The following is a 26611-nucleotide window of genomic DNA, read 5'->3' as shown; positions in this document are numbered from 1 at the left end:
CTCAGTGGGGTTAAGAACACAAAATTGCACAAGGCTCATCTGTCTTCTACCACAGGTTAACACCCTTACACTTTTGCATCGGATAGTTTCAAACTAGGCAACTGCACAACCATGTCCAGAACCACCTCAACAGGGTTCCCTTACTCATCACAAAAGCAGACCTCTCTATCTTATTTGTGGCTCAAGCTATGGAAGTGCTGGTAGCTCTCCTGGAATACATCATGCACGTCACACAGTGACTGAGACGTGACAAAAGCTCACCTTGAACCAGCACAGATCTGGGGAGGATGAACAGGCATACACAGGGATGAGCACATTCCCCAGGCCAGGCAGTGTTTGAATCACAGTTCAAACAAATTTGTCCCTTTCATTGCTTTACAGGGCTGTCACATTTCAAGAATCCTGCTGTGCTTGGCTCATCCTGGCACTGCTTTTTAAAGCACTGTCACCTGCCTGTGTTATTCTGTAGGTCCCCTGTACAGTGGCTTCCCTAAGAACAGCCTGAACTTTAAAGACCTGTTAAATCCAATGAAAGTCGATGGATTTAAACAATGTGCTTATAGTTCAGGGTATTCCTGAGTGCCTGTCTGAATGGAGAGCTCTAAGTAAATTTAGTCATTCAAAGAAAATGTGGGGTTGCTTAGTGCTAATAATTAGCTGCTGACTCCTGAATCTGTATTTTGAGCAGTAATTCTGGTTCTAGGGTAACACTCAAACAGCTTTGCTAGAAAAGGCTCCTTGACTCCCCAAGAATTACAGCATTCACACTAATTGCAACAGTCATGCCACATCACCTCAAACTTAAGCTTGTAATTGTAAATAAATCCATTTCTGATTTTAGTCATTTGTCTTACATTAAGTCTTACTAGGAAGGCCACTTCAGCTGTATACAATCCTTATAAAATTACAGTCCTTAGCCTGTGATATTGATAACAACTCAGATCACCAAAATGCAGGTTTACATTTCCATACTAGGGAGTTTTTTGTTTCCCTCTGGGCACAGGAGGTCAGAGACCAACTGTTTCACTTTTGCTGAAACTGAAAGAAATTAAACCCTAGCTCTGACTAGGGTTAAAGCTCTGAGTAAAGATGGGGAAAATCCAGCATTTTTAATTGGCAACATACTACTCTACTTGTTCAGTTTAACCAGGGCAGATAGGTACTACAGACCTCACCAAACTCACTGTCATTTCCTTCAGCCGGCTCCAGGATTTAATTTTAAATAAACAGCCATCTCTAACCCAGTAACCTAAAGCAAAGTTACTCCTGAATGCAATGGCTTTGTTTGCATGAGGTGAATCAGAGTCTCCAGATGTCTGATACTATTTGCAGTGTATTTGAATCCTTCCAGAGTTCCAAGAGCCTCAAAGAGAAGTTTCTACTGACCCAAAATACAAAACAGGCAATCTGGATCTGAAAAAAACCCTGTTCATTTGTGAAGTGCTCCTTTCCAGCCTCCTCCACATCTAAGGAAACAAATTTGGAGAAACTTTGCCTCTCAGTAAATGAGCCCATACCCACAGAAAAGGACAATTGGGATAATCATTTAGACCTTAGAACAAAGTGACATCTCTGACAACTCATATAAAAATGTTTTGTTCTGGCTTTGACTCTGAACTCAGAGTCTTACAAAGCAGGAGACTTTGCATGACACAAACAAAACAAACTGCAGTCTTGCAAGATGCCTGCTACTTGTGTTATTTAAGAATTGCGTGCTTGTTGAGTGCAAAAAGGACTTCAAAAAGAACCTCAGCTCTTCAAATATCTAAAATGGAAGGGAAGGGATCAAGCTTACTATTTCAGTCAGAGCCAAGGACTTTGGTAGGGTACATGCTCTGCATTTGAATTTCCCAATGCAAACTCACAAACTTTTTTTTGGTGGAAGATTTTTCTAAAAGCTGCTACATATTAGGAAGTCACAGAGTACTTGAGAGAAAACATCAGCAGTGCAATGATCTTATTATTAAAGTACTTCACTGGAAATGGGGAGGTTTCATTGCATTCCTGTTACACTCATCTTGAGGAATTTTGGGGAAGTTACTAAAATCTCCATCTTATCTCTCTTTCTGAAAAGAGAACTTTCAATTCCACATCCAATTTCAATTTCACATCCAATTTGGCTGTGTTTCTTTTAAATTGCAGGCTCTTTCTTTTTTTCTTTCTTTCTTTCTCCTAACATGGCAAGCCCCCTTCTTTTTCTTTGTTTCCTCACCAGCAATGAAAATTCCACGGAATGACAGAGCTCTCAGTTAGAAGGTAGAAAAGAAGAGGGGTCAACTCTTAACATCTCCAACAGAAGATGAAAGGATTATTGAATAAAACTAGCACACATTAGCTTAAGACAAGCAAAACACAGGTTTTTGTAACAGAATTGTAGTTCAGCAGTAGAACTCTGCCACGGTGCCAAAATGTTATAAATTTACATGTGTTCAAAAAGAGAAAAGCTCCCACGACCTAAACAACTGAAAGAAAAAGGCACATGAGCCAATTATGGATAGAAGGTCCACTTGTGGCTCCAAAAGTCTCCCAGTTACAAGGCACAGTAAGCTGGGTGCTATATATGAGGTGTATTGTCCCTGCTGTTGGATTTGCTTCCCTGTCCTTTGCTCTTTTCCTTACTCATATGCCTCTGGTCACATACAGACTGCTCATCAGATCAGCCAGACCTTTGACACAATCCACTTCCACCATTTCTGTGGCTGTGACAGCCCCTTCTCAGTCACAGAATTGAACCAAGAAAGGCTATGAAATCCTCAGGGTTTATTTTAGTGTGGCTCTGCTAACCATGCAAGCTATGTAAAACATGCCACTTCTCAAATCATAGTGTAATACAATTTATGACAGCACCCTATTTCTAAGAGGAGTTTTAAGAGGATGGTTTTAGCCTTCAATCATGCCCACACAGAGTCCACCAACGTTGTTGAGTACATTTATCTACTGCCATCAGTATGCTGAAACCTGAACAACCATTACAAGCTGCACTGAAATCATACATCTTGCATGATCTGTATCAATTGAACAAAAAAATAAATACCAGAGCAGCAAGTTGTATATAGCTCAGCTTAATACTTTCCTGAAGAGGATGAACCTTGGGGCCTCTCTGCTCCAGCAAATGAAGCCTGCTGTCATGGAAATAACCTGTTAGCCTTTACCTTGCTCAGTGGCCCTGGGCATGGTAAAGATAGCTCTGAATCCCAAGGGTTTGAAGTGGCTTGTTTACAGCATAGCTTGGAGTTGTACAACCACTAGGCAGGTGCTGTTCCCAGCAAATTTTCACCGGAGAGGTTTTGGTCACTGAATGATCCCAAATTCTGCCATCATGGCAACCTTTGCAAGAGCCAAGGCTCTGTGTGCCAGGTTGCTTCCAGGGTTCAGCCCCAGGGAAGATGAGGGCTAGAGAGGTAATTTTGGCATTCTTTCCTGGCTAAATCCACTGTAAGGCAGAGGACCAGCTACTTCCAGCACTTTTACAGCTGCAATTCAAGGGAAATCAGGAGCCAGCTTACGCAGTGAGGGATTGCAGGATGCTGAGAGCCCTCTTGTATATGTCCTGCAAGGACTGTGTTCACTCTAATCCCAACAGAAGAACATGTTGGAACAGGGGAAACTGATGATAAAGGCCCATTTCACAACTTGGCTTTGGCTAAGGTGCACTGCTGAGTCACCGTTCATCGCTTTGCCAAGTTTGCCTTCACTGTGCCAAGTGCAAGAGTTTATCTTAGAACAGCCACCCCAAAAGGAAAAGAGCCACACCCTTCCCTTCCAGTCTGCATGTTACAGCAGGCTTAGATCAGTTTCTAAAGGTGTTTTCACAGGAGGTCACTCAGCTGGCAGGCAGCAGTCCCAAGTGTAGCACTTGAAAGGCTCAACAGCAAGAGAGGCTGTGTGTACATCTGCACTGCAGAAGTCAGAAGCACCACTTGGCTGTTCAAACCAACTCATCCTCACCTGCATCCCATGACTCCATGTCTAGGGTAAGAGGGAGGGTAGGGAAGGGAGACATTCTCTGGGAGCACCTGGTTCACAGGCTGAAAAAAATAATAGCACCCTTAGGCTGGTTTGGACACTGGGGACAAGTGCCTCAATAGACCTGCTGGACAGCTTAAATCCAGGAATAAAAACTCCAGTGAGAGGGGGGAAACATCAAAGGAGGTTGTTCAGAGGCTGTGGAACCTCTGCCCTCAGAGATATTCAACACTGGACAGGACAAGGCCCTAAACAACCTGATCTAACTTTGAAGGTGGCTCTACTCCAAGTAGGAGGTGGAAGTACATCCCTCCACTGGACCATTTAACCCTCAGTTTCTCTACAATTCTAGTCTGAAGAAAAAAAGCCATCACAATACTGAGATGGTACCTGTTCATCAGGCAAGGTGACGTCGCTCTGGCTACTCAGGAGCATGAAGCACTCAAGCCAGTGTCAGAAGGAAATAGCATTCTGTTACTTCTTGGGGGAAATGATGTTAAACTGACTTAAAAGATTAGATTTCCCTTCTTTCATGAAGACACAATCCCAGCACGACTCATGATACAGGAAGCCAAGTTTCGGTTCTGCCGGTCCTAGCAATTCTCACTCTCTCCTCACACATCACAAAGAGGAAAGGGGAAAAGGCAAGCTCTACCATCCCATCTTTTACTGTACCTGAGTATGACAGGCCCACAGTAGGAAGGATGTATTTTGGTGCACATGTCCTCCAGCTGCAGCCTTTCCCCGGGGCTGATGTCGTAGCCGTGCTTGGGGTAGCTGACCAGCCAGCCGTAGTCCACCCCCGTCTTCATCCGGCGGTACTCGTTCTCCCGCTCGCGCTGCTGCTTCTCTGCCTGCTTCATCTGCCAGCTCAGCTCCATCATCAGCGTCTCCACCACCATTTCTGTGGGGCTCCTCTGGGAAATGCGGTTTGGGGGCTCGTTCCACCTGAACCAGGATGCCAATGACATAATGCTCCGTGTGTCTTTGCTGGGAGCGGGTTGAGGGTAGAGAGGGAGAGAAAAAGAATAGTGCCATCATCAACACACCTCAGCTGAGAACACTCTTCCCCCCACACCCCTCCAGTCTGCTGTTAAAATTGCTGCTGGATAACCACTTGGAAATAATTGGTGCTGGGCACCTTGATGTCGGAACCTAGAAAATTCCTTTGGCTGCCCTGGAGTGTAGCAGGCACAGGGCCTGCAAGGGCCCCGTGGAGAGCAGAAAGACAGGAAATGCCAAGTCACGGTGAATGGCTGAAAGCCCCTCTCTTCTGCCTTCAGACCCCTGCTTATTTCTCTGTAACCCATAGGTCACTCTCCTTTAACCCCTGCTGCTGGACAATTTCTGATCCCCCTGTACCCTATTTCATGGGCTGTTTTAGCCCATTCTGGTTAGAAGAGCTGTCACTGGAACTTCACAGAACACCCAATAAAGACATCACTGTGGAACACCCGAACGGCCTTCTCCTCTCCTGCCCTGTGCCTGCCTGCAGCACCTGGCAAGCTAAGAGCTGAAATCACAAAGAGCTGAGAATCACTGAAGAGCTGAGATCCCTTAAGCTTGCTACGGTTGCCAGCGGCTGAGAACTGCTTGGGTACTCGGGCAGTCTGTCCCATAAGAGGACTGAGCTATCCTGACCGTGCAGCCTGCTTGGGGGCAAACCTGAACCCAGCAGGAGGCTGAATTACTGGAGGACTCGAGCCCCTGCCCGGGGGGCTCAGAGACCTTGGCACAGAGCCCAAGACCCCTGTGCCTTTGATCTTGACCCATGGAAAAAATTACCAACCTCTATATGAAGAATTGCAAGTCAAGAAAGTTTTAGTAGAATAATAGTTAGTTTGTTGCTGGGTGAAAAATAGATTTTTGAGGTTTTTAGAATGGGGGCTCGGGGTACCAAGATGGAGGAATTTGGGTATGCCTTGTCCTTTTTCCTTCTTCTTCACCCATCTTCTGGGTGATGTTGGCACTTTTAGATTGGTTTAGAGTAGAAGCTCACTGTCTAACATATGTGATAGGTATTGGGAAGTTACAGTAAATAATGTACACATAGTTTTTAGTATAAAAAGACAACACCGCCTCTGAGACGGGCAGTGTGCCTCAACCCTACCTGCCAGACAGACCTGTGGCAGGTCAGAGAAAGAATTTTATAGATAAGAAACAATAAACAACCTTGAGACTGAGAATAGAAGAGTTGTGACTCCTTCTTCGATGGCCGGGCTGGGAAAAGAGACTTTCTAAGGCATCTCGGGGTCACTCTGACCAGCAGAGATTCCGAGACCTTGAGAAATCTCAGCTGCAGCAGCCAGCTTGCTCAAAGGGTGAAGAGGCACCCTCGACTTCCTTTCAGCATGTAATTAAAATGAGTCACAGTCCTGCCGCCTGAAGTCAGGTTACAAGGATGCCGTGCTTCCTCCAGGATGGGCTGGGGAAGCATTCTCCTGCCCACACACGGGGCTCTGGCTCGCCTGGCTGAACCCTCACGGGAGGGCACGACCTTGCAGCAGCCCTACCTGTAAAAACTCAGTGCATGGAGTCAAAGGATTGCTGGGAGCTACGTTCTAGCCATAGGATTAAGTGACCTGCTGCCGTGGGTTGAAGCTGATGCCCACCAAGCGCCCACCAAAGCTGCTCAATCATTCCCTTCCCCAGCTGGACAGGAGAGAGAAAATGTATTAAAAGGCTCATGGTTTGAGATAAGGACAGAGACATCACTCAGCAATTACTGTCAGGTGCAAAACAGACTCAACGTGGGTATATTAGTTTATTACTCATCAAATCACAGTTAGATAATGAGAAATAAAACCAAATCTTCAAACACCTTCCCCCACTCATTTCTTCTTCCTAGGCTCTGCTTTACTCCCAAATTCTCTACCTCCTCCCACCCAAGCAGTACAGAGGGATAGGGAATGGGGGATGTGGTCCGTTCACTACACATTGTTTCTGCAGCTCCCTCCTCCTCTGGGGCAGGATTCCTCACATCCTTCCTTTGCTCCAGTGTGGGCTCACTCCCATGGAGGACAGTCCTCCATGAGCTTTTCCAGTGTCAGTCCTTCCCATGGGCTACAGTTCCTCATGAACTGCTCCTGCCTGGGTCTCTCACAGGGAGTGCAGTCCTTCAGGAACAGGCTGCCCAGTGTGGGTTCCCCGTGGTGTCACCAGTCCTGCCAGCAAACCTGCTCCAGCTTGGGATTCTCTCTCCAGGAGGTCCTGCCAGGAGCCCCTTCCATTGTGGTCTTCCCATGGAGTTCACAACCTCTTTTGGACACGGGTGGAGGTGATTCTCTGCATCCCCTTGAACCTCCATGGGCTGCAGGGGCACAGCTGCCTCACCATGGCCTTCACCATGGGCTGCAGGGGGATCTCTGCTCCAGTGTCCGAGGCACCTCCTGCCCCTCCTTCCCCAGTGACCTTGTGGTATTTAGAGCTGTTGCCCTCCCATGGCCTCCCTTCTGTCTCCCAGCAGCTATTGCTCTTTTGTTTTTCCCCTTTCTTAGACCTGTTATCCCAGAGCTGCTGCCAGCTGGACTGATGGGCTCAGCCTTGGCCAGCAGTGGGTCCTTGCTGGAGCCATCTGGCATTGGCTTTGTCAGACACAGGAGTTGTTTCTGGCAGTGTCCCACAGGAGCCACTGCTGCAGCCCCCATCACTACCAAAACCTTGCCACACAAACCAAACACACCTGGGCAGGTTTGCTGCTGCTGCTGCTGTAACATCAGCAGCAGAGCTCGCCCTGCCTGGGCAGCACTCACAGGAGCCTGAGCTACAAGGCCAGACAGAGCTTTAACCTTTATTTAGCAAATGTGTTGCTGCATGCAGCAGAGGCTACACCACCTTCTACAAGCTGAAGTCCAATTATTTGCTTTGCTGCAGGAGCACTCCTTCAGCACCACCCCCAGTGCCAAGGGAACTGAGGCTGCCCTGAAAGGGAAGCAGAAGCATACCAAGGTTTAAACTGTTATTACTTCTAAGTGAGAGGTTTCTGCTGCTGGGGAGTTACCCAGCACTTAGCAGACAGAACAAACTGCATCAATCAGCTCAGAAAAAGATGGAATTAACTCCCCACCCAGCCAATCCCTTCATGTTGTCCCTTCAGGAGGACAATGCATGGAACAAAGTTATTACCTATTGTACTTGTATTTAAACACAATGGAATCCAAAACAGGCACTAGGGAGCTGCACAGGAGAAAAACAGCATCTGTTTCTTCACACAGTGCACTTACGTGCCTTGTTGCTCCCTCCCATTAGCCCCTGGGGAGCAGGGGTGGCACAAATAATGATTGCAGCTGGGATTAGAGAAAGGCTCCTCCTGGCAGCAGCCCAATCAGGACATGGCGTCAAAAGTTAACACGAGGGCAAAGGATTAAAGAGTCTGCTTCTGCAGGCCTGAGCAAATCCTCACTGCTGGGACACAGGCAGACATGAAGAGAGGAAAAATATGCTTTTCATTTAAGCTTCCACCTTTAGTGACAATAAAAATCACCAAAAGCTCATAACTACAGAGTGCTCCTGCTAGAGCTGAGAGCCACGAGCTCCCAGACTCCCTGGATGAGAAGTGATCAACAGCATTCTGCCGTGACTGCAAGGAAGAGATGCTTCCATGCATCATTCACTCATCCTAAAGTAGCCTGTTCACTTTCCAAAGTGTTCACACTATGTAAATAAATCACATCATTAAAGGAAAATGCTCCAAAAACCTGGATAGTCTGTACAGTGTCCACATCTGAAATTATTCCAGGCACTAATGCTTAGACATTTCCAGAATCAGGAAGTTTTCCAAACTGCATCAAAGGACTAGTTTCCCTAGTCCTACCTCTACCTCTCCCAGCAAGCAATGCCAGTTTCCTCAGAAGGCAGACATAAAAGGGCTGAGAGCTCCCACAGGTCACAGATGCAGCTGCCTCAGAGTGTGAGGCACAGATCTCCTCCCGTCCCTGCAGAGAGGAGCACCTGGGCTGGTTTGCAGGGCTTGTGCAGGAGAGACGGCTGCAGTGCCTGCCCTGGAGCATCAGCTGTGGTTATCCTGGGGACAGCAGTCACAGCCAGCAGCTGCTGCAAGTACTGCTGCCCCTGCCTCATCCCTGTGCTCTGGAGGAGGAGGAGCAGCCAGTCCTTCCCTCTGTGTCCATGGCCAGGGTGCCTCCAGGCAGCAGCTCCCACAGCAGCAGGCAGAGCTCTGGCGTCTCAGCTCAGACACAGGAACAGACTCCGGCTGGAACCGAGGCACTGACAGCTTCAAATCTGTGACCCTGCCACTCCAGAGGGGACCTGGATCTTGCTTCATGGGGGCTTCCACTCACCATCACACAGCATTAAGGATGAAGACCTTTTCCTTGGTCTGGTCACTCCTTGTGTGACCAGAGGGGCAAAACAGGCCACAGGCTGCTGTAAATAATTTAGTCTCCTGTTTCTTTTCAGCTTCTGTGGTGGCAGAAGTTTCTGTAAGCTGTTACAGGTACCATTATTATTTCCATTTGTGCCTTTATCTGATGAAGGTGAACATGCCCTTCTGTATTTTAATTCTGGCTATGACCTGGTTTCACACTGGTTTAACTCTGCCGACTTCAGTGGCATTAGGAGTAAATCAGTAGAAAGCACTACAACTGTGAAGCTGAGGAATGCCCTTCCAGCTCCTCCTAGCTCACCAGCTGTTTCATTAAAAGAGGAGCAAGAAGGGAATTTAGTCGTCAGACTGGGAAAGAGAGCAAGGAGACTTGGATTTTACATGAGCCTGGGCTGTTCTTACTGCATTTATGATTTTTAGTTCCACAGGTCTCCCTCAGAGCAAGGCATTCTGCATGAGAACCATTTTACCTAGCACTAGTATTACAGATAATATACAGAAAAATATTTTGGGTACCTTGTCTGCTGATACCAAGGCCTGAGCTTTGCCCAGTCCCAGAGCTTTCAGAAAGCTCTGGTAAAAGGCAGAATTGCTTTTGGTTTGGGAACAGGGATACGACCCCAAATGAGGCTCTGACCTGACTGCCATAAAAGTCTGCTTCCAGATGAGAAGACTATAAAGGCAGGAGAGCACCTCACCTGCAGGTGAAATGGCCTGCTTTCAAATGAAGGAAAATCCCATGCAAGACTTTCATGCACACTGGCAGCTTGTGCTGGCTGCTCCTAGGGGAGTCCTGTTTGTAGGAGATTGTTTCCTTCCCCTTCTTTCATCCATCATCTCCTCTTTTTGAGAGCTGGCAAGTGGCCATCTCTATTTAGCAGGCTCAACAAGCCACCACTCTTCCCACTACTGCTCTTAGCAGCCTGCAGAAGATACTGTGGGCTCCATTAATTGTGGCTGCTGGTTTTAATTTAAAGTTCACAGGCAGGCTAATCATTAACTGACTCAAAATGGCTTTCCCATGTGGAAAAACTCAAAGGACTGTTGGCAAGATGTGGACAACTAGAGGAAGGCAAAAGTTACGGCCTGACCTTCTTACTGGGGAAAAGGACAAATTTACACTTTGCAAGCATTCCCATTAAAATTATTTTTTAAAAGACATTGCCCCAGCTGAATACAGATCTTTCTGTTGCCCAATTAGTCCATTTTCTAATTCCTTCTAAGAGGCTATCCTGGGAGCTGACACAATCCAGTTGATGAACTACTCTGGTCTTACTGAGCCAAAATTTCTGAGGGGTTTATATAAGTTCCACTCCAGAAGCAGACCTGGGTTTTGAGACTTTGGTGTCATTGACCCCAGACCTTTGTCTAGAAGGTCACTGCTGATTGCAAGTCTGACCAACCACCTCACAGAGTTTTAAGCACATGTTTACCTTAGCCATGCTAAAGTCTGGAATACCTGGCTTTCTCCCCTCTTCTCCCTCCCTCACCGTCTCTGAGGGGTTGCTTCAAATTTTAGTAATTTTTAGTAAGTCTTGCTGAAAGTTTTTCATGCAAATGTTTCCTGTTAGTTTTGCCTTTCTTCAAAACTCCTACACTGTTCTCTACACTGTCAGCAATTCCTGTATTTTTCTCCTCATGTACTTTGCAGCTTTCTCCATTCTTTTCTCAGGGCATGTCCTGAACAATTTCACCTCATCTTCCATGTTTTTGCCTTCTCCCATGTTTCCCCACGTGATTTCCTCTTCTTGTTCCAAAGAACCATCAGAAATATCAACATTCACATGCCTTATCTGTTTTTTCACCTTCTTTGCACAGGGTTTCAGCCCTTCCTAGCCCTTTCACCAGCCAAGGCACTCTGTTTCCTTGGCCTGCTCTCTGGCTGGTCTTTGGCCAGCTGGAGGCTGTTCGTCCAGCCTGACAGACACAGGCTCCTCCAGGCTCCTGCAGGCTGCATCACCACTTGCTAAGACCTGTTACAGTCTCAAACCATGACTCAATCAGCAGGGCCAGTTTAGCGTATGGAAAATCAACTTCTGAGAATAAAATATTCATTTCCATTGATCCTTCTCCTGGCCCCCAGCTTGTAATGCCCTCCAGGATAGGACAGGAGTATGCAGAGGGTGGGAAATGTGCATTTTGATAAAAATGAGAGTAGAATAGGGCTCTCTGTAAAGGTATGTCCTCTGTTGGACACGTCTGCCGTGGTTTGCCTTTGCCTTCACAGTCCAGGAGTGCTGCTGACAATCCTGTGGGACTCTCAAAAGCCTTGGGGGAGTGGTGATTGTGTAGGAGCAGAAGGAGAAGCCTTAAAGGGGTTACATGAGAGAAGCCTAATCCATAATCCAGTGATGTCAATAGAAAGGCTGTCACTCAGCTGTAGAGAGATTTCCAAGAAATCCATCATCATCCAGTCAAAGCATGCCAACAAACTGGGCTGAGGAGCTGGGAAATGCCCTCCCTCCCTTCTTGTGGGTGGTAGTTCCTTATAGCTACAGTCAGAGAGCAGAATTTGCTCATGCAAGATACCCACTTAGCCTTTTTCCACACATGCCACATCACAGGGTAACAAACAAGGACATTTATTTCCAAAGTGGGTCCGATCTCCAAATTGTCCCCATAATTGTACTTTTTAGAAGACAGATAGTCAGGGGGAAAAGAGATAATGTCAAACTGCAGAGCACATTAAAATCTGTTTTACATTATTTACCTCTTCAGTAAGATTTGGATTACATGGTCCAGGAAAGTCCAGTGTCCTTCAGATACCAAAAGGTATCAAGCACCTGCCTGGACTGCAGCTCATAGGTAGATTGAGATTGGTTTGGCTGCCCCATCTCTGAATTCTGTGCTAACTGATGCAATGTTTAACAGCTGCTCAGGCAGGAATTGTGGCCATGGCTATGCTGCTGGCTCTGTCTGCATGAAGCAGCATTGAGTAGCAACAGCATCAAAGATGAACCTCAAAATCTATTTCTCCTGTGATGAAGATATTTTAATTTTGTTCCAAAGAATCTTAGCAACTTCTGAGTAAGAAACTGCTGCCAACACCTTCTCAAATTTATTTATATAGTCCACCACAGCTTTGTAAAAGAATCCCTGTTCTCTCTTCTCCACCACTTTCTGGTTTGTTCAGCCTGGAGAAGAAGAAACTGAGGGGAGACCTCACTGCAGTCCACACCTTTCTCACAAGGAGGAGCAGAGGGGCAGGCACTGACCTCTCCTCTGTGGTGCCCAGTGCCTGCAGTTGTCAGGGCAGGTTTAGGTTGGATATCAGGACAAGACTCTTCACCCAGAGGGTGGCTGGCACTGGAACGGACTCCCCAGGGAAGTGGTCACAGCACCAAGCCTGACAGACTCAAAGAAGCATTTGGACTACTCTCTTGGGCACATGGTGTGACATTTCAGGATGTCCTGTGCAGGTACAGGAGCTAAACCTTAATGATCCTTGTCCATCCTTTCCAACTCTGGATATTCTGTGGGTTTTTTAAAGTTACTTGCCATTATCTTCTCCAAACAGAGAATTGTACCTCACCAGGGCCCCGAGAACTCTACTTCCTATGTGTCTGGAATCTCCTTTCTTGCTCAGTGACACGGAAGGCTGAGGTGTTTGAGGTGTTTGCAGCTACCTGCCACGTGATTGCAACTTCAGTGGAAATTGTTGTAACTTCAGCCTGAGATGCTATGAGGCAATTAATGCTGTAAAAGCAGTAGGTAGAGCTTGTCAGTCAAAAAGTTTAAAAGCAATGCAAAAATCATGATATATTAACACAGCAGCATTCCTCATTCTGACCTGCAGAATACAGAGAGAGAACTTTAGAGGGCATTCAGGGGTCTGCTTATAGACCACAGCAGAAAACCTGTGTTTTGCTTTGTAAGCACACTGATTCCCCTGTTGTGATGGGCACAAGCTATTTCTGGACTAAAAAAATTGAAAATCACAGTGGTTAACACATTTCCAGGTACATGACCCTGTTACAAGGAGCTTTGAATAACAGAAGCGCAGGGGATGAAGGGAATGCTTTAAATGCAACTTTACTGTCAAGTCTTCGTGGTTGCAGGCGTTTGGGGACAGCCTCACAGCAGTGTCCAGGAGCAAAGCCAGCTGTGACAGGGCACTGTGGCACCCTGCAGGCCCTTGCATGCCAGGCAATGTCCGTCTGTCCCCAGCACGGCTGCGCTCACGGTCCAACCTGCCTGCCCCGGGCTGCCAGCTCTGCTCCTGAGCGACAGCCGCTCCCAAAAAAGCGTGACAGCCGTGCTGCTGCTCGGCGTGCAGCCCCTGCTCCGTGCTCCCTTTGCTCCAGCAGGCTGGCACCGTCAGCACTACAGGAAGGGACTGGCTCTTTGTCTGCTGTCCTTGCCGCAGAGTGTCACAAGTCACCTAAGCCTTCAGTGAAGGCGCATGACTAAACGTGACAGGAGGGCACTCAGAGCGAACCAAAGGTGCTGCAGGACAGAAAAGAAACAAAAGTGGTACTATTTCTATCAAAGGAAAGGTTGGGTGGCCTTCTGGAAATACCACAACAGCGATGATACACATGAATATGTCACATTTTCTACACCTAGTAGCCCTCATAGGATTTTTTTTTTTTAATGAAAGCCTTTAAAATTGAAAACACACTAAAAGTACTGCTCTTATCTCCCCTGGTATTTGTGTAGTTTGTAATACATTCTTAGAGTTTCAATCTTCTAGAAAACAGGTGTACCTGATGAATTTTACATCTGCATTTTGGTTGCAAGAGAATTCAGTCCAAACTGGGCCCCAAGTTCAGGTAAGAATGAGAAAGATGATTTTCAGTCACTTACCAAAACACCAAGAGAAAAGGATGCTGATCTAACAGGTACAGCTTCATGATCTAGAGGAAAGCTGCACAAATGTAAAACAGATTTGCCTCGTTGAAATAAATCAGAGTTCTGTTGATTAACTCCAGAGGAAAATCCAGTCTTAAAGGAAGAGTGAAGGAAGGGCCCAATATCTTGGAGCTCTCCTAATGCCTGGCACTCTCTACAGAAGATAATCTTTGTGTTATCTGCAAAAGCAAAAGGGTGGGTTCTACTCAAATCTGCTCATGAAGCAGAGCAGTATTTTGCAGTTTGTCTACTTATCAAAGCAAATTAGTTCCCTTTGTTGAAAAACAGGACTATTTTCATGCCAATACCTCACTCATGCTTGAAACAATGTTTCTACTAGCAACCATAAAAGCACTCTGTCATACAACTTACATTAAACTGTTACCTAAACCTACAGAAGACAGGAAGTTAAAGCACAATGAATTGCTCTGTTTGACTGACTTGTTATTAAAACTCCTATATATTGCTCAGATCTTGCCATGCTGGATCAAACACACCTTCAATTCTATACCTCGCTTTCATCTCTGCAGACTACAAAGCCAGGTTTCCAGTCAGGACAGAGGGATGTAAAGTGTTCTTCACCATTCATTCAGCTGTGTAAATGAGAGCTCAGAAGGCAGCACAGACCCAGAGCTTTTCTGTTATTAAAATCATCCAAACCACCAAAAAAAAAGTATTCTGCAATAAAGCTCTAATAGCATCTGATGGAAGGCTCCAATACAAAAGGCTTTCAGAATTAAAACTCTGAGAGATCCCCAGCTCATCTTTCTCTATTCTACTACTAACCACACAATGTTATTAAAGGGGCACTAATGTCACAGATTGGAGCTTCTAATACTGCAGATAGTCATATACAGAGTTATATAAAGAGATTGAAACTCTGACCCAAAGGCATATTCCACCTGTCATCATGTCCTCTGAAGTTTTTTTAATGAATGTATTATGGTGAAGACCAGACTAAGTGCTGTGAAAACGGGCAGGTGGGATGTGCATTCTCAGTCCAGACTGAGGACTGATTCTTCTGGGAAAGCAGGAGTAACTCATTGCATCACAGGTGAGAATGCAGTTTAGCAGATACCTGTACACTTCTGTTCAGGACTGAACCTCAGTTACGGTATCTACCAGAAAGAATATTGACCAAAGGTCCTCAAAGTCCCACTCTGACTGCAGAGTTTTCTCTGTACTGCAGAATACTAGGACCAGTGATTAAGTTTGATCATTGTGACAGGAGCTACTTAAAAATATACCTTGTTCTAAAATTAGCAACCAAATGCTAAATTTACAGCTTGAAAACTTAAGCCTGTCTTTATCGAGATCACCCACAGCACTGGCAGGGCCCTGGGAAAGCTCATGCTTTCCACCCTGCAATAGCTGCATGTCCCACCTGCAGGCACAGAGAGAGCAGTCTCTGTGAGCATGAACAGCGCTGTCCTCACATGGGTTTTAATTAATGTAGCAGCACCAGGAGATGTGCAGTGTGTTCTAGCCTCAGTTACACTGCCATAACTCAGAAGTTGTCGGACCGACCTTCGTGGTACCTCATTGGGGTTGACAAACACTGAACTTCCACCCTGCAGACACCTAGTAGGGCAGGTGTCTAATCAGAGAGATTTTAAATATGGCATAAACAAAAGGCAGCATAAACCATGCTTTCCTCCTCGATTGCCTGTCCTTACATAACCAGTTACCCAGCGCTTACCCATCATCCAGGCAGCCGTGCCCGAGCCCAGCCTGGGAGAGCTGTCGAGGGGCCCCGGCCCCTTCCCTTCCCTGCCCACCCATCCCTCCTCACCTTTGGCACCAGAGCTCCCGCTGCTCCTGCGGACAGACGGACCCAGGGCGAGCGGAGAGGGTACCAGGAGGAGGACGTGGCTTGAAGTCAAGCCCTCTAAACTGGCACAGCAGGCTTAAACCCGCGCTGGGCTATGGATTAGCCCTGGTGACGAGCTAGAACAGCTGGGCTTACGGCAGCGCTTTTGAGCGATTAGCGCTCGGTCCACTTCCTCCACACTCACAGCCTCCCGGCGAGAGCCGTCACCTCTCGGCTCAGCCACACTTCGGCTCCTGTTTAAAAAGTCCCTCCAAACCACGAAAACTTTGTGGCGTTTTCTACCCTGCAGCTGAAGCAGCCCTTAGAAGAAAGGCAGGTGCTTGAGGGCACTGGCACTTTCTGCAGGCTGCAGGCGGGGTTCGCTCCCGCCGCCCCCCGGCCGTGCCCCCCGGCTCGGCGCCCCGGGGCCGTCCCGGCGGAGGCGGCCGCACCCCGCGCCCTGCCGGAGCCGCTCGGGTCGGGCGATGACCGCTCCCCCAGCACAGGGGAACGGGGACACCCCAGCCACGGGCTCTTCTCCGCAGAGATAGCGGTCCCCTCCGCTGGGCGCCACCTCCGCCCCGCCGGGCACCCCGCCCGCCGCCACCGCCGCTGGCGGTGTCCCCAGCTCGTCCTCCCGCTCCTCTTCCTCACCGCGGTGGCCGCTCCCGTCCCGCCGCCGGCGCCCAGCCGGGGCAGCGCCTCTCGCCGCCGCCGCTCCCCGAAGTTGAGCGGAGCCGCCGCTCCGCCGCCGCCGCCCCCCGCGCCCCGCCCGCCGCCGTTCCCATAGCGACCGCGAGAAGCCCGCTCGGTCCGGGGCCGTGAGCTCCGCCCGGGCATCCCAGCGGCACCGGCTCCGGCGCCGGCACCGGCACCGGCACGGCGTCAGACGCCGCGGGACTCGCTGCTCTAGATGGAATTTGCACCGACAAATAACGGCGCGGGAACTGGAAGTATTCGTTCATTTCTCTCCAAGTCCTTTGGGAACAGAACAGAACAGATCAGAGCAGTCTGCAGCCACAGAAGCCACAAGGGCTGCGCTGGGTTTGGAGGGATGAAGAAGGATGAGGGGTCAGCATCGGAGTTGGAAGGGCTTGGGGGAGAAGAAGAGGAGGAAAGTTTTTACTCCTTTTACAATTAGGGGGGTGAAACACTGGCCCAGTTTGCCCAGTGAGGTGGTGGATGTCCCATCCATGGAAACATTCCAGGGCAGGTTGGAGAGTGCTCTGAGCAGCCTGACCTACCTGAAGATGTCCCTGCTCATTGCAGGGGGGTGAACTAGATGCTCCCAGTCACACACAGCCACAGTGTCCTCTGTGAGCCCACAGTTCCTCACCCAGCCTCTTCCCACAGTGCAAAAATGTGCAAAACCATCCCCGGTATCACTGGCCAAACCCCCACCAAATCCCAGGAGAGCCAGGCTGTGTCAGAGGGTTGCAGAGCTACAGCCTCGGGTGAGGACAGCATAGAGACAGGGGACAGCACTCAATGACACCTGCAACCTGAGCATGAGTGTGAAGTCAAGCATGCCAGCATGCCCCCACTGAAAAGCCTTCCTAAATTATGCGCCTAGTTCTTGGTGTTTATGCAGCACTTGCACAGGCAGAGGACAGAGGTGTTTCAGACCATGTATGTGTGTGCAGTACACACATAAACCAAAACAGCCCAGCTAAAAAAATTCCAGATTACAAGATTTCCAGTGCAGTCTAAATTAAAATGTATGAGGATGGGGGGGTTTAAAGTTTAGTTTATTATTAGATCAAAAAATACAACTGGACTAACAAAGAGATTAGAAGCGTTTTTCTGTGCTAATTATCTGTGGAGGATTACTTGTCTGTCCTGAGCTTCAATGCCAGCCCAGTTTGTAGAGGTTTATAGCATTCTGGGTATGCTCTGCTCTAAATGGGATTGTTGAGTTTAAGTGAAAAGTCATTTTACACAAATAAAGACCATTATATTTTCATACATTAAAACCTATTTCAAAACTCATCAACTCTGTCTAACGCAGAAGAAAACCCCCTTGAAAATGCTAAATTTTCAGGTATATTTTCCAGGTTATACTTTCAGCGCAGTGAATTCCTGGGAGTTCTTGTCACAAATCAGAGACACTGATGAGTGGGGACTATCTCTGGGAACATTTCCTTGCAGATGTATAAGCCTCACAACTGAAAAATCCTTCATCTCTCCCATAGCTTATTTAGCAGTTGAAACCAAGGATTATTTTACTGTTGTACTGACAGGACTTACCAGATCAGCCAGCACTCAGAGCATCAGTTGCTTGGTAGCAACGCTCTGGTAACAGAGATGGAGGGAAGATTTATTCAGTGGTACATTTCCCAGGACACTCCATGACAGTCAGGTTTCACCATGTTGCAATGTGTAGTGCATTTGAACAGTGTGTGGTGTCGTGCACATGGGCCTGCTGTTTCTCACCATTTGTCAGGTGCAGCCCTGACTCACCTGAGCACACTGCTAACACTGCAGGTGTTGCCTGCAGAGCCTTCATAGTTTGGTGCCAAAGTCATGGACTTCTGACAATGGCTCTGAGGATGGACTTCTCCAACCAGTAACAATCATATTGCTGCTGTCTTCTGCATGGCTCCAACCTCAAGCAAATAATCTCACTCAATCACTGACAAAAAGCAAATTTAATATGGTAGGGTTGTATTTGGCCTGCTGGCTTTTGTCTGAGTTGCTGAAGCATGCTAGTTAATATAATGGGGCTCACAGAAGGAACTCTGCTTTTTCACAGACTTACAATCTTCCTTAGAAAAGTACCACTTTCAGAGTAATCAGAGTAATATACCTTGTTTGGTTTGGTTTGTTTGGTTGTTTGGTTTTTTTTTTAGTGCTTGTTTTCCCTCAGCAAAACAGTTTTTCATTTACTGGAAAGATCTTCATGCTATTTACTTCAAATCCAGTTAGCCCACCCACACAGAAGTGTATCATGAGCAGAACAAGAGAAAGTTCATTCAGACTCCAGCAGCAGTCCCCAGGCTTTGCAAGGCTGAGGCCCATTTAGGAATAACTGCTAATGCTGCCATGTCTTTTCCAGCACATATTTCTTTCTCTGCCCTCTCCCTGCCCCCTTCTCCCTCCAGATGTTGTGGCTGAGTTGCTGGGTTGTTGCCTGTGCCCAAAAGGGCTGAAAGGCTTGGGTTTGATATCTCTGCTGTGGAGGTGCACTGGCAGGGACCACTGGCCCAGGAGGTTGAAAGAATGAGCTCAGAAAGGAGTGTCCTGGGCCAGTGAAGGACACACGCTTAGATCTGGTGCTCCAGAGCACCGCTGCGTGATGGGCACGGCATACAGGACTTTCTCAGGAAAAGTCAGAACTATTCAGAGCAGGCTGTACTTTGCCCAGGACTCTGGGATAAACTTACCGTAGAATTATTGCAGGGAGAGCTGTGACTGAAGTGAACAGCCTTTCTACTGTCACCTTCTATGAGCTCCTGAGTGACAGGCCCCTTGTTGTATCTGAGTAGGCTCTGATGCTGGCTTTTTTGGTCTCCTTCCCTTTTTTAGGAGAAGATGATAGCAATGGTGTATTAAAACCTACAATCCTGAAGCCACAGAAAAAAGAATCACAGGGTGTTACAATGCCGGGAGTGGGAAATCATTGCTTAAAATTAGTATTAAATAGAGCAAAGGAAGAAATTTAAGAACAGAAAATCAGGCATAAGTGGTGACCTCAGAGAAAAGATTTGGATCATGGCCAAATATTTCTTGTGCATGAGCCCCTGAAGTACACATTTCAAAGGAAAGCACTAGAAAATGCTTGCATCACTGTAGGAAGATGGAATGAGTTGCCTATACCTCTATACCTATGAGTTGCACTATACCTCTAACCTCAGTGGCAGCAGGAAATAAAATCCTGCCAATGTTTCTCCTCTGCGGCTTGCACTGCCCACTCAGTGCAGTCAGCTTGCACTGCTGATTCCTGACAGACTGCAGTCAGCAAAGGGGCACCTCCCAGCCCCATGCAGTGAGTGCAGTCAGCTGGGCACCTCCAAAGCACTCACACACCCATGGAGGCCCCCAGAGCACAATAACAAACACCCTCCTGCCATGGCATCTCCCCCTCTCTCTGAGCACAGCCCAGAGCAGATGTAGAGCCCCTCATGGTTTTAACTCTGTGCAGAACCACAAAACCTGAGCTGCAGCTTTTAAACTCCCTTTCTTGCCTCTCTGTTCACCACTTAAGAGTCATTTCATAGTAGTGTAGTGGTCTGTTTCATTGCTGATTATCTTAACCAAGCAACTTAACTGAGTAAATGCAAATTCTGTTCTTTTAGCTCTGAGTGAAAATGATGAAGTGTCATGAAATACTCAGCCAAAAAACAGATGTAGTAAGGCAAGCTGAGCAGCAAAAAATACAACACAGATGGTCACGATAAATTAATTGAAGACACAAGGGAGAGAGATGCAAAAAAATGCCATGGAGCCTGTAAGTAGACAGATGTCAAAAATATCTGTGATTATGCACTTAATTGCACTCTCTGTGATTGCTTGATTCCTGATGCACGCTCTTAACAAACAATAATCTCCAAAGGGCATTGCCAAGGTTCTTGGGTTTTGAAATGACCACATCTCAAATGCTGACACAGTGCATGATACCACCTTTGCAGGGGTAATAATTTCTTAAACATTCATTTTCATCATGTGATGAAAATTTCTCTAGTACTAGACATGTAACTACTTTCACACAATATTTGAAGGGGTTTTGTCTCTGTCTTACCAAAATATGTGTTATTTTATCTTACACTGATTCAAATCCAGCTGACAGCAATTGACAGATTTTCATTAGCCCCAAGAGGCTTCAAATAATTTGTCCCCTTTCATTCAAAAGTGAATTTTTCACTGTTCAAAATTCAGTACAACAGGAGTTTTGCCATTAAATTCAACAGGACCAAGACTTTGTCCATGCTCTGTTTGAGTTTGTTCCAGAGTCAACTGAAATCAGTGCAGAGGGAGGAGGGATTTAATCTGATTTGGAAAGGAATTTAAAAGGGGGGTGGGGGGGGAGTGTAATGATAACGCCATCATTTCTCTGCATTCAAATATGGAGGGGATCTAATTAATTGCTTCATTCAGTGTGTAACCTCATTGTATCACTTGAAACTTCCAACTTCTTGTTGTGCAAGAAACACACACTTTTACACATACATCCCCTTCAGGAGAGAGTGGTAGGAAGAAAAAAGGACAAGGACACCGAAGTAACTGCTTTGGGGATTTGAAAGTGAAGGACAAAACAGTGATAAGGTTCTCTGGAGGCAAGAACTGAAAACTCAATGAGTCCCAGTGGGATCATACTGTTTGTGTCGAGGCTCCCAGAGTAAGCCAACTCCTCCCACTCCAAGAGCTCTGGAGTGTGCCTGTGTTCCTGCTTGGGTCTAACAGATGCTTCTTTTAAACACTTAGGAAAAGATGCAGGGTACAAAATCTTCCTGTCATTACATCCTGAAACCTTAAAGCCTACATTCCACAGCTGGGGGAAGTAGGATCAGCCCTTCCTTGTTGCCAACAACTGCTTCAGAATGAAAGTTTCTGAAATGGTGGTGTTTCAGAGAGGGGCACCCTGTGGGCATTTGAATTAAGCCCATATTTTCTGAGGTACCATTTATATCCATGGACTCTTTCCAGGGTCACCCACACAGCACATGGGAAGCACTTGCATCTCAGTAAGTTTCAACCCAGCATTTGGGGTGCTCCTCTTGCACTGCTCCACTGACCTGCTAGGCACTCCAGCACTGGCCATAAGCCTCAAATACCTCTTGGCACAGCTGGGAGCAAAAGCTGGCATACTGCAGCCCTCCCACTGGCTTGGCCCTGGAGAGGATTTTCCCTTTGTTTCCTGCTCTCCATCTACCTTCACCTCTTGAGCCTCCACAGAGGGATCTGCTGCTGCAGAAGCTGCAAGAGACTCAGACGGGCTGGAAAGCAGAGGGCAGGCACAACAATTTACCCTTTCCTGCACGCAGTGTTTTGGTCAGGCTGAGTGAGAGGGTTGTCTCTGCTGCCTCCTGACTTCATGGCTAAACCTGGAGAGCCTGAGTGTCACAGGGACAAGGGGACACTTGAGTTGCTCCTTGTGGGTCACTAACAAGCCACTAAAAAAGCATCACAAGGGGAAGGGGGGGAAAGACCAGCATTTGGTCTTCCAGATTTTATCAAACTTTCTCTCTTTACAATGTGAATTCTTAAGGTAAACCTTAAATGTCTTGAACATAATTCCTTCAGTTAAACACCCATTTTTCAAAAGACAGGTAGCATTACCCACGCACAGACATGTATTTCTTTCAGTGTGGGTGGTCAACAGTAGAAACTCTAATCCCAAAAATGCTGAGACTTATTCTAACTCTAGAGCCTGTAATTTTTACCTGTTTAGTGAAATGATTTAGATGCCATTTAAATCCAACCAAAGGACTGCCCTTTCCTGAAGGCACAGCACTCATTCATTCCCCAGCATTGGCCCGGCACTATCAGCAGCCGAGGGCAGGGCAGCTCGCTGGGGCAGGCGCTAAATGCAGCGATTGAGCAAGGGCACGGCTCAGTCTCTTTAGCAGAAGGTGATCTACAGAAGTAGATGCATCTAGTAGATTGTATTCACAACATGTAGAGAGTCTGTTCAAGCAGTCCCGAGCCTCTGTGCCCGCCAGTGAGCTGCAGAACCTCGCTGAAGCAGGGTCCTGCTCACCCCTGGAAGGTGGAATTCCATCCGTGCAGCATGAGGCAGCAGATGCAGGAGATCAGGCAGAGGCTGTTCTCTGCACCAAGAGAGCTACCCAGACATATCTGAAATAACTCAGCCTAGATGAGATGTTCTGATACAATGCTTGTCTGACACCCCACCCCTCTGTATGACAGGAATTGTTTTGGGCCTGCCAGTGCAATGTTCCACAACTTAACTCAAAATACTAATTACTCAAGAGGCTAGTGTTCATTTTCCTATCATTGCAGCTGTCTGTTTTCTGTTGTGATTCTAAATGGTTAAGCAAGATGTATACTGGGAGGCATAATCTGCTGTAATATGCTGTGGTCTGATGCATGCACCTAGATTGGAGTGTTACTTAAGCTTTAATCCCCAAGAAATCAGTGATTACCCACAGGAGACAAATGGAGGGCTGTTTATAGTATAGTTGCTAGACAACAGTGCACCACTGAAAGTATATTTGTCCAAAGATTAACTGCATCTCACAGGCTGACAACTTTTCCAACCACTGTTTCTGAAAAGTGAAGTTTGAAACATCTAGATCTTCAAAAGAAAGGAGAGCAAACCAATAAAATAATGGCTTGGCATTTTCAGGACACAGAGAAATGATGAGTGCAGTGCACAATGTGGAGGAAGGGGCTTCTGAGGCTTGGTCAGCTGGGAAGTGAAGGAGCAGCATGATGAATACTCTGCACAGGTCCTTGCCAACCCTCTGCACACACAAGGTGTGCATTTCCCCAGCTTTTACACACCAGTGCTAGGCAGCTGCTTTAAATAAAGCCTTTCATTCCCTGCCTCCCTCAGAGAGTAAAACCAAAAATAGTAAAGAAATTACAGAAAGTGTATCATTAAATCCATCTGGTTTTCTCCCCTTTCCTCTCCTGAGTGTTACAGCAACTGCCTTTGTTCCTTTTGGAAAAGGGGGATATGTAAATGGAGCAGAGCTGGGCTGCACTTACCAAGATCTATTTGGCTGTGCTCAAATGCAAACTGCATGGATAATGTCCCATTTAAATGGTGTTTCCTCACTTACTGCAGTGCTATCACATTCAGCTTTGCCTCTTCCAATAGCTTTGCCTCTTCTTATAGTTTGTTGGGTTTTTTGGTTTTGTTTGTTGTGTTTTTGTTGGTTTGGCTTGGTTTGGTTTTTTTGCTGTCTCCTTGACCACACTGTTTTTATCTTCTTCCCATTACAGCAAATGAAGCAAGGAAGGAAGATGTGGACAGGGGAGGGGGTCCTTTGTGCAGAAGAAGCAGGGGGACAAGAAATCCAACAGAGACCCAGAAAAGCAAGATTTTCCTGACCTGTCATTTCAAATACTGTTTTCATTTTTTAGGAATCAGGTGTCTGGATTATACAGATTTTATGGCCTCTATGCCCACCAGTGAGCATTTTATGGCCAGTGAGGATTTTATGGCCTCTGTGTTACTTGACAACTTTTTGAATTAATCTGGGGGTTTTTGCAGAGAGGGATCTATTAAAAATGCACATAAATTCTTAAAAATCCAATCCTCTTAAATCATTTTCTCAAAGCAGCAGTGGGAGTAGTGCCACCACATCAGTGCTCCCCCTCCTCAGCTCGGATCTTTGGCTGGCCCAGCCACGGGGAAAGGACTTTGCTGGAGAAGCTGCAAGGCAGATGTGGCTGCTGCTGCAGGGGCTGGGAGGTCACCCCAGCCACCATCAGTGTTGGGACAGCACGAAGCACGGCATGAAGCCTTCCCTGACAGTTCTCCATCAAATCTGTTCCTGAATGCACAGTGGCAGGGATCCTCTGGCCTCCCTTGGTTACTAGCTACAAGTTCCATGGTAACATTTTTCTTCTCATCTAACATAAGTTCTCCTTCACACAGATTAACCTGATTTGCCCTCCCCTCGAACCAAGTAGATGGGGAGAACAACTGCCTATGCTTAGTAGTATACCTATGACTTGTATTTGTCCCATGCCCTGCTGTGACCCCTTGTTCTTAGTTTGCAGTACTTGTGCCACTTGTGTAGTTGTACACTCCTAAATATATAATCTCACCTTCACCTCACTGAATTTCATTCTGGGCCATTTTCCCTGTTAGTCCAAATCATCTTTAACTCAGGCCATCACTCCAGGTGAGTCCTTCAGTCCTTTCAGGCAAGGAGGTCATAGCAAAATTGTATAAACACATTCTCCAGTTAGCACCACTGGACATAACAGTAAAAATATCCAGTAGAGGCAACCTCATAGCACATCCCTGTGAGACCTTATTTGAAATTACCTCTTGCTGAGATAAAGGAACCAGAGAGAGCTCAGAGAGTGGTTTTTCAACAAACATTTCTTTGTTATGGTGCTTCATCTACACCACAGGGTCCCTAGTGCATCATCAACTACTAAATTGTTGCACAGAAGTCTGTGCAGCTGAGAGCAGGATCTGGCCTGCACATTAGTAAGATTTGCTGTTCTGGTCTGTTTCAAAGCCATCAAGATGAAGACTCTATTCTTAGCTTGAGTAGTGGCATTAATGCACAGCACTGCAAGAAAAGCAGAGAAATATGTTCCCCTAAGTGCCACCTTTTTTGGGGACAAAGGCAGTCAGGGCCAACCACAGCTCCCAGGACACCCATTTTAGGCATATATACACACAGCCTCCAAAGTACTTGACACACATCCTCCCAGGCTGAAGCTAGAACTTGTTTGCAAATTCAGAGGAAGATTTGAACCTGGGTTATGTGCATGGATTTGAAAGGACAAAAGAGAAATTATATGGACTTCATTAAAGATGCCCTTCCAGTAGATGTGCCAGGAAAACTGCATCCATTGTACCAGAGCATTTTGTTTTTTTCTCAGAATAGCATCACAACATGAAAATTCAGAATGTGCAGGCTTAGTTTTCTGAGGAATTTTTCTCATTTTTTCCCTTATTTAGCAGAAAACCCTCTGTGATGGATTTTGGTACCTTATGCCCAGTGTGGAAAAGACACATTTAATAAATGGGAATATTTGTCCAAATAAAGGAACTGAAGCTGCTGGAAAAGTGAGGACTGGGTGATCAGACAGCTCTGTGAACAAGAGCAGAAGCAATGTAGAGAGAAAATGTAGAAGCAATAAGTTATTTTCTCATGCAAAAGCTGTCCACCCCCTTATATCAAGAAACGACAAGCCATTCCCTCGTGGAAGTGAGAAAAAAAATACTGAACATCTCTGTTCAACATTGCTTTTGATTAAATCTCTGTAAAAAGGCAGTCCCTGTCCCATCACACTCAATCTGGTGTCTCCATGGACTTAGAGAGGAAAAAGACTTGAAGTGCAACAAGTGAACACTGTTGGTGCCCCAGTCTCTGAGAGGATCACTCTCCTCACCCCCCAGAACCAGCCCCTGCAGTTTGGAGAGAAAAGCCACACATGGAGATGGGCAGGTGGCTGAGCCACGTTCCAGGGCTGGAGCTCAGTCCATCAGAGGATGGAGCTCCTTTGTGGCAGTGGGCACAGCTTCTCCCATGGCTCTGCCTGTTTGGAGGTGGATGCTGCAGCTCTGCTTACCAAGGGCTGACAGCCTGCAAGTGGTGCTGGCACTAAAACACACCAGTTACTTCCTCAGCCCATGTCTGGAAGTGAACATGGAAAGGAATAGGTTAAAAATTGAAGCCTTCTTTCTTTCCTGAGCACTGCTATTACTGTGAAATGGTCTCTGCTCAAAGCTTGCCTACAGGGAGGATGAGACTGCCATTTGAGAGCACCTACTGCAAGGATATTCTTATTCTGCTCCGAGACTGCTTTTTCCCAATTATCCCAAATAACATATTCCATAAGATTCAAGGCTGTCTTATTTCTTTCATGCAGTCAAGTCTCAATTGCAGCAGAAGGCACAACAGAAACCTGATGGACAAGGCTAATCTCCTGAAGAGGGAAGGCTGCAGGCACTGCCCTCTCTGAGGACCCATTTTAGCAGCAGGTAG

General features: G+C 46.8%; 1 protein-coding gene across 3 annotated transcripts in view; it reads right to left on the bottom strand.

The window, feature by feature from the left end:
• The window catches only part of RD3 (RD3 regulator of GUCY2D), a 55080-nt gene that overhangs the window by 7085 nt on the left and 21384 nt on the right, over window positions 1-26611 (bottom strand). Inside the window, exons 1-2 of one of the 3 annotated variants that reach the window (XM_059841092.1) lie at window positions 16626-16712; window positions 4642-4956 (exon numbers count right to left, since the gene is read on the bottom strand). In XM_059841092.1, coding sequence (XP_059697075.1) covers window positions 4642-4937 — 296 coding nt within the window. In that variant the 5' untranslated portion in view covers window positions 4938-4956; window positions 16626-16712. Of the gene's footprint in view, window positions 1-4641; window positions 4957-15953; window positions 16333-16625; window positions 16713-26611 lie in introns of those variants that run through there. The other 2 variants (XM_059841091.1, XM_059841093.1) reach the window with 2 other exon arrangements.

This window comes from Haemorhous mexicanus, chromosome 3 (genome assembly GCF_027477595.1).
Source record: "Haemorhous mexicanus isolate bHaeMex1 chromosome 3, bHaeMex1.pri, whole genome shotgun sequence".
In the NCBI taxonomy this organism is placed as follows: domain Eukaryota; kingdom Metazoa; phylum Chordata; class Aves; order Passeriformes; family Fringillidae; genus Haemorhous; species Haemorhous mexicanus.
This window is presented reverse-complemented; position numbering and strand designations above follow the sequence as displayed.